Below are 7500 nucleotides of genomic sequence, written 5' to 3' on the forward strand. Positions count from 1 at the left end.
AGCACTCACGTGTTGTCGATGTTCTCGATGCCCGGGATGTAGCCAACGCCGGCGGAAGAGTTACGCAGCTGCTGCATGCGGTCATCCAGGCCCTGGGCGTGGTGCTTGTCTTTGGCGTCGATCTCCAGAGCATGCTGGGCTGCGCGGTCCATCCTGGAAGGGAACGGAAAAGACAGGGTGTTTCGTATAATTTCTTTTAGTGCCACTTGCAACACAAACAGGTCATATAAGTGTCAAAGATTAGAGGCGTTACTTGAGAGGGACATACAAAGAAAAGGAAGAGAATGTTAAGAACATGAGACGTTTGATGGGAAAGAAGGAGCAAACAATACCAGAGCACCGCCAAACGATTTGGGAAAGGAATAGGGGTGAATAAGGGGGGGGGGGGGGAGATCACGAAATTAGATTAAACTGGGGACAGTGAGATGGGTTGAAAAACCCTTAGCGCCTGTACAATTCTCTACACGTGCCCACAGAATTTTCAAGGCAGGCAACTTTTCAAGAATTTCGCAGACGATAAGTTTTGATGTCTCAGCAGCAAGAAAATAAGAAGGGAATCAGCAAGGGCGTGTTTTTAGCATTAAGAAAACCATGGATTGTGTCCCTTGTGGGTTAGCAAAAAGTCCGTATTTTTAGATGTATAATATAGAATCTAGTTCTGAGAAAATAAAAACAAGTGACAGGCAGATTAATAGATAAAAACACAGAGAGGCTATCAAAACAAACAAATGGACAAATATACAAGCTAACGAACAAGACTGAGAGATGAACACTGTTTAGTTTTAGTAGAGATTTTACGGCGCTCGCAACTGCATAAGTTCATATAAGATTAGAGGTGTTACAAGAGAGTAACAAACATAAAAAAAGAAGGAGAGATAAGGACGATAGATGTTTGATAGGAAAGAAGAAGCAAACCACATCCGAGCACCCGCTAACCACCCACTGTAAATTATGAATAACAGTATACTGACTGCTAAAAAAAATAAGGTAATATAGAGATAAATAATATACAAGTGGTTGTGGCGGTTGTTACGTGTTGTTGTGTTTGTTATTGTTATGTTTTCTTATTGTTTTGAACGAAACGCTTGCAATTTAATAGTCACAATTCACCAGATATATAACTCTGATAAGAATACTGACAAGAAGGAGTAGCACAAGTACCACATGCACTATTGATTTACTGACTGACACAAACAGACATCATGACAGAAATGCACCGAGAGAGAGCAATAAAGCTTGGGTCAAGTGCTTACTTCAGCTGAACGTAAGCCTTATCCAGGACTTTCTTCATCTTGGCTTGGCACTTCTTGATCACATCAACTTCCTATAGACAGAAAGTAATCACGCCCAGGTGAGTGAGATATCATAGCCTCCCTTATTGACAGCAATGTGCATAAACAGAAACCTTTGAGCCCCCTATGTTTCTAGTTTGTTTCGTATTGCTTTTATTGTTTTAAGTTCTCTTGCTATTCGGCTTTTCCGGGGTTTTTTTGTCTGCACTTTTGTTCATTTTTTAATTACTCTGTTTCATCTTCTGTCTCCTACTCCCACTCCTCTTCCTTTTCCTCCTCCTCATTTTCCTCCTCATTCTCCTCCTCCTCCTCCTCCTCCTCCTCCTCCTCCTCCTCCTCATCCTCATCATCATCATCATCATCATCATCATCATCATCATCATCATCATCATCATCATCGTCATCAAGTTACTGCAAAAAGGCACCTCTTCTCGCCAATCGATGGCAATTCGAAAGGAGTCAGTTGGACGAGTGGAGGTGCCGCTAAGCATATTGACAATGGAGCCGAAAAAGAGCCTCGCTCTCGCTCGAAGATTTTTTCATGGAGTCCGCCAGACCCATTAAGGAAACAAAAAAAATTATCATCATCATCATCATCATCATCATCATCATCATCATCATCATCATCATCATCATCATCATTATCATCATGTACCTTGATGAGAGACTTCTCCACGTCGTCGTTCACGAGGTCAATACCCTGCCTCTTCTCACGGTTCATGAGACACTCCTCAGCAATGTGCAGAGGGTTAGCCGTGTCAGCCAACGCCTTCTCACACGTACGCTTGTACTCCTGCAGGGGTGGGGGGAAGGGGGGAAGGGGTACACAAAATAGTGAGTTGGGGACACAAAAATGGGTACAACGAGGCAAGTGTTTAGCATGAAATTGAACAGTTGTTGCCTCGTCATACCGTTAAGCAGCCAACGCACTTCCTCTGATTTGATTTTCTTTCTTCATGTTTTATTCTTTTTAATATTTGATTTTAAACTCAGTTACCTACTATGAACAATCGTATTAATCTTACCAATTAAAAAATCAGGGTATCCCGTATTACTCAAAAGGCGTAAAAGTATTTCCAATATTTTGTGTAGAGTAAATGGCGTGATATTTTGAAACGTGTTCTTTAATTTGATATCATGCTTCCTTAGATCAAAGCGCAAATGCGCACATTCTAAAACACGCCAATAAACTACAAATTCGAAGTTCCTGTAATTTTTTCGTCGCATATTTGTTAGTCTATTTATGCATTTTGTCCTCGCTAGAATTTCGTACTTCCAGTTAAAACAAGCAAAATACCATACATAGAAAATAACAAGTGGGCAAACGTGGTCTAAAAGGAATTATCTAACTTTAGTTTGAAAAGGGGGAAAGTCAAATAACGAAATTATTTTCTATTTAAAGAAACAGAGGTGTACCAACAAAGTGTTAGACTTTTTTGTGACTCAATTCTAAATCTAAATAGAACAAGATGAGAAGCAGAAGTTGACTCTTTAGACCAAGCGAAACACACTATACAAGGTTCATTTCAGGTGTTGAAACTTTTGCGAGCAAGCAGCAGTAATTTATTTTAAAAGTTCAAAAAACGTAGTCACTTTTTTGCAGATCACCAAATAGAGAGAAAAATGTATCCTTTTTCAAGCCAGTAGTGATTTGAACTCTTGGGACTTTCTAATGAGGAGTCAATGAAATTTCTTGAAACTCGCAATAAGTAAAACACTTGGAATCAGGAGAATACCGTATTCCCTTAAGTTTGCTTGGTGAGCGCACATGTTTTTGCTGTCTCGTCTCTTGGTAAGACGTAAGCCGATGCTCATTATGGTTTTTTCTTAAATAAAATAGTATAAACGAATCTACAGCTTAAGAACATAATATGCGGTGCATGAGATGAAATAAAAAGCAAATCGTGCGCATACCTCGCTTTCATTTTTAAAGAACAGTACAAGCATTAAAAAATACATGTATAATAGAGCAAACAAAAAAAGAGAGAAACAGGTACCACTAATTGAGAACAAAATAACAGAACCCAGAATTGAGGAGGTTAAAAAAATGCAATATACGAAGGGTTAATTGAAACAAAAGAAGATCCAATGGTGTTATGGAAGTGTTCATGTTGTTTGTTTAAGAATATTCAAATAATATTCTCAAAATCGATAAAGAGATCAATATGGTGCTTGTTTGCGTAATTAAGGTATTGATTATTCGTCTTATTTTTAAATCAGTCCAATTGTGTGTTGTAGTTAATGAACTTTACTTCTCAGACGGAATTTCCGCACACTACACAAAGAGCAGAAAAAAATCCCAATGAAAAATGTATGAGGTGATGAACTGACCAGTCTCGCCACGGAACATGTCTGTTGTTTGTTTATTTGTTTGTTTGTCTGTTTGTTTATTACCTTCAAGTTTTCGATTTCGGTGGCCATGGCGTTAATCTCATTGTTGAGCTCGCTCTTCCAGAAGGTGATGTCATACACACGTTCACCTGGGGAGAGGTTACGTCACACACTGAATCTACTACTTGTTGCCCGGACGTCAGTTATACCACCCATACAGATCATGCGAGACTGGTGTGACTGGTGCGTACCTCAGCTTCTCAGTGGTGTAATAATATGGTACGGGTATTTCGTCCTTACAACATTGTAAGGTTATTAATCAGGAATTGAGACCTCGAATTGAAGTATTCATCCGATATGACCAAGCCTAGTACGTTGAGAGCCTTCATTATTTCCCGACCAACTCAAGCTCAAGAACGCCCCTATGATTGTTCAAACCTGGGTTATCCTCACAAAAGCTTAGTTTAGACACCAACTGAAGTAACAGCATGCCACCAAGTGTTCTGGACGCTTCTCTCGTTATTTGACGAGCACAGTCTATCTTCTCCTTATATGTTCAATCGCCCATGTCTTGGTGTTCAATAATCAGAAACAAATGTACATAGATATAACTAACGACTCTGCCCCACATCGTCCCGCTCCGGGACCAACTTGCAACAAAATATAGGAGAAAACGAAAATATGAAAGAAAAATACTTCTCGACATCAAACACGAAGTGCTATTGGTTGTTGTTTCGAAAAATAACATTCTGTGGAGATCTGTTTTGTGTTAAGCTTTGTTCAGCATGTAGCCTGTAAGTATGTTTTTCTGGTCCCTGGGAGAAGTATGGAGATGGTTGTGGGGGTAGGGGTGGAAAAGAGTTGTCCTCAGTTTCAATTCAAATGTTTCTCCGTCATTCGACATTATTAGACTGTGGGTTGAGAGACAAAATGGCATTTTGGGCAAATCCCATTGGGGATATGATCAACATCATACAGACATAGATCCACGGCGTCGAGGCATTTTCGTCTCAGGGCCAGGAACATGACAGCCTCACTTGATTAATGATGACGTAAGCGAAAGTACAGTGTCATGAATTAGAGAAGAGAAGCACTGCTCTATGAGATGCTAGTGTTAGGAAAGCTTCACTGGGTCTGGCGGTTAAAGGATAACTTCTTTCTTTTCATTTATTGACCTCAAAAACTGTTTGGATGCTCTTAATTTTCCATTATTGTCTATGTGTTTTTAGGGGAGGACATTTTTGTAAAATATGCTTTAAAGTATTCATACTTCGGGTAAATAATATATACACGAAACCCTTGTGATAGAACCGGCTAATCCAAAGGGAGTAAATTTTACCGAAACAATAAAAAAAAGAAGAATTTCTTGTCAAAATTCAAACCTGCATTTGACTGAGCTTATGAAATGAATAATTTACAACCTATAGATCAAATAGTTCTTAAATATTGATATTTAGAGGGTGAACCGGTCCTATCACAAGGGTGACGTATAGTTCTGATATAGATGCCAGAGATCTTTCACCCTGTCAAAAACCCAAAAAAGTAAATATTATAAACAAATAACTACAACCCAGAGTATATTGAGGGGAAAGGACAAAGCGGTATATGGCGAGAGTGTAGAAGCTGGCTAAGAAGGAAATGTTTATTTTAAAAAAGAAGAGAAGAATGGTCATCGATAAGGATCAGTACTTCTGAGTTCGAGAAGAACGAAATGCTGAGAGAATAACAAATGCCAATAGTGAGCATATTGAAAACTAAACCATGCCCAAAGCGAATGTACGCGTTAATGAAGAGAACAACATTATCGGATTTTGATAGGCCAAAAAAAGGGGGCGGGGCGGCTATGAACAGGCTTTGACAAACTGTAAAGACGCAAAGCTCCAAAGAGTGTGCTGTTTGTGAACAGGATTAGATAGAAAGAAATCGATCCCGATCATAAACAGTCGAGCTATTACGACAGAAGTGTGCTTATAATGTTAAATAGAATTCCAGATCGAAAGCCATATGGTTAGCGGTAATACGCACAGACAAAAGCATACTAATCAATGTTTCACTGAAAAGAAAATATAAATGAAGTAAAAATAGGCACAATCAAGTAATACTTAGTAAAGTGAGTGTCTACTGTTTGTAGTCTTATGACAAAAGAGCACAAATGTCCATGAAAGTTAGTTGAATATTTACCTCTGGCGAGATTTTAAACTCCTGTTTTCACTTTCTCAGTACCTGTTCCCTTCTCATGCAAGTAAAGTGTCCGTTTACTTGTTTGTTTGGGGTTTTTTTCTCGGAAATGCAAAGCACCCTATCCTATTGTTAAAGTTTTTCCGATTGTTATGGGGTATTTAAGATTTATCCATAAACCAAAACATGAATTACTGAAATATTCTTCAAAATCACTTCTTACATTATTGAGGGTTTTTTCCCTACCATTTCACAGCAATAACGTGCTCTTTTGTTTCAAGACATTAGATGTCTACGGAGTACAAAGTAAGAAAATGGCATAGAGTTGCCCCGATACCTTGAGATTCTCCATCTCGGTTGCCATGGCATTGATTTCATTATTTAACTCTGACTTCCAAAAGGCAATGTCCTGTACGCGCTCACCTTCACAAGATGGCGAAGCGACCATGAGAAGAGTGATATACCGATGAAAACAGCGGCTAGCACCAGTGAATAGTTTCATTGGCCAGAGAAAACATTGTTAAATGATTTTAAAACAACAACAAAACAATGATTATACCATCCGATGTAAGCTATGAATGGTTATGAACAAATAAAATAAAAACAGGTTTCCTGAGTTAATATAAATGACGATCTATTGTGTAGAGCTTAAGAAAACAATGACGGAAGATCCTGATTGATTTAAGGAGTTATCAAGGAGAAGGACTAAGCTATGGGTACTCTGTTAGCTGACTGGCTGTTGTGCTAATACCTAAGAAGACTGCTGGGAACATGCAATCATGCGGACTCGTTACCTCTCACATGGGCATTATCTAAACACAACAAATAAGTCATTGCAAATAAAAGTCAATGAAAATGTTTATCTCCATCAGACAGAATGCGGAGAATAAAAACATTAGTGGTTCCGCCATATCAATACACCTATTCGTTGACTGTTTCAGACAGACAGACAGACAGACAGACAGACAGACAGACAGACAGACAGACAGACAGACAAAGAAGGTCAACGATACAGAAAACGGGAACACAGAGAGTTAGCTAAATAGATAGCTTGATAGCTAAATATCTAGATAGCTAGATAGCTAGAAAGATAGATAGGTAAATAGACAGATAGATAGATAGATAGATAGATAGATAGATAGATAGATAGATAGATAGATAGATAGATAAACTGGACCCAAGCCAGGTCGCGCAAGTACCTAATCTCTTGGTGACGTCATTCTGCCTGTTGCGTGTGCGGGCATCAGTCTCCTTGACGGCGCGCCAGGCGTCGGCTCGGAGCCTCTCGGCGAAACTGCGCTCCTTGTCCGACAGCGAGTAGTTGCAGCTGTTGGACAGGAACCAGTCGTTGGGGTTGTATCGGGAGTACACGGTGCGTCTGTGGGCGAGAAACAAATCATGAATAGTTATTCCAATACACGGGGTTATTACAGACAGAATAATTTCTTGTAACACCTCTAATCATCACTTTTATGACATGATTGTGCTGCAGATGCCAGGCAAAACTCTTCCTTAAACAAAGATGTTAGTAACCATCTCCAGATACCCGATTAAAAAAAAAAAATTGACGCGGACAAAAATAAAATAACAATAATGCTTTACTTTTACCATCACTTTTTCCGGCCTCTGTTACGTTGCGGTGTCAAGGGAGAAGCAAACTTGTTCCTATTGTTTCTTGTGTATCAATTTCTGCATAGTT

At 39.2% G+C, this 7500-nt stretch overlaps 1 protein-coding gene across 3 annotated transcripts in view; it reads right to left on the reverse strand.

The window, feature by feature from the left end:
• LOC101847623 (tektin-3) overlaps window positions 1–7500 on the reverse strand; it is a gene marked incomplete in the record, with an annotated part of 28240 nt that overhangs the window by 8428 nt on the left and 12312 nt on the right. For all 3 annotated transcript variants that reach the window (XM_035973139.1, XM_035973140.1, XM_013089730.1), the window contains 5 exon segments: window positions 10–153; window positions 1254–1324; window positions 1948–2085; window positions 3687–3772; window positions 7001–7179. In XM_035973139.1, the coding sequence (XP_035829032.1) occupies window positions 10–153; window positions 1254–1324; window positions 1948–2085; window positions 3687–3772; window positions 7001–7179 (618 nt within the window).

This window comes from Aplysia californica, unplaced genomic scaffold, assembly GCF_000002075.1.
Source record: "Aplysia californica isolate F4 #8 unplaced genomic scaffold, AplCal3.0 scaffold01027, whole genome shotgun sequence".
Taxonomy (NCBI): domain Eukaryota; kingdom Metazoa; phylum Mollusca; class Gastropoda; order Aplysiida; family Aplysiidae; genus Aplysia; species Aplysia californica.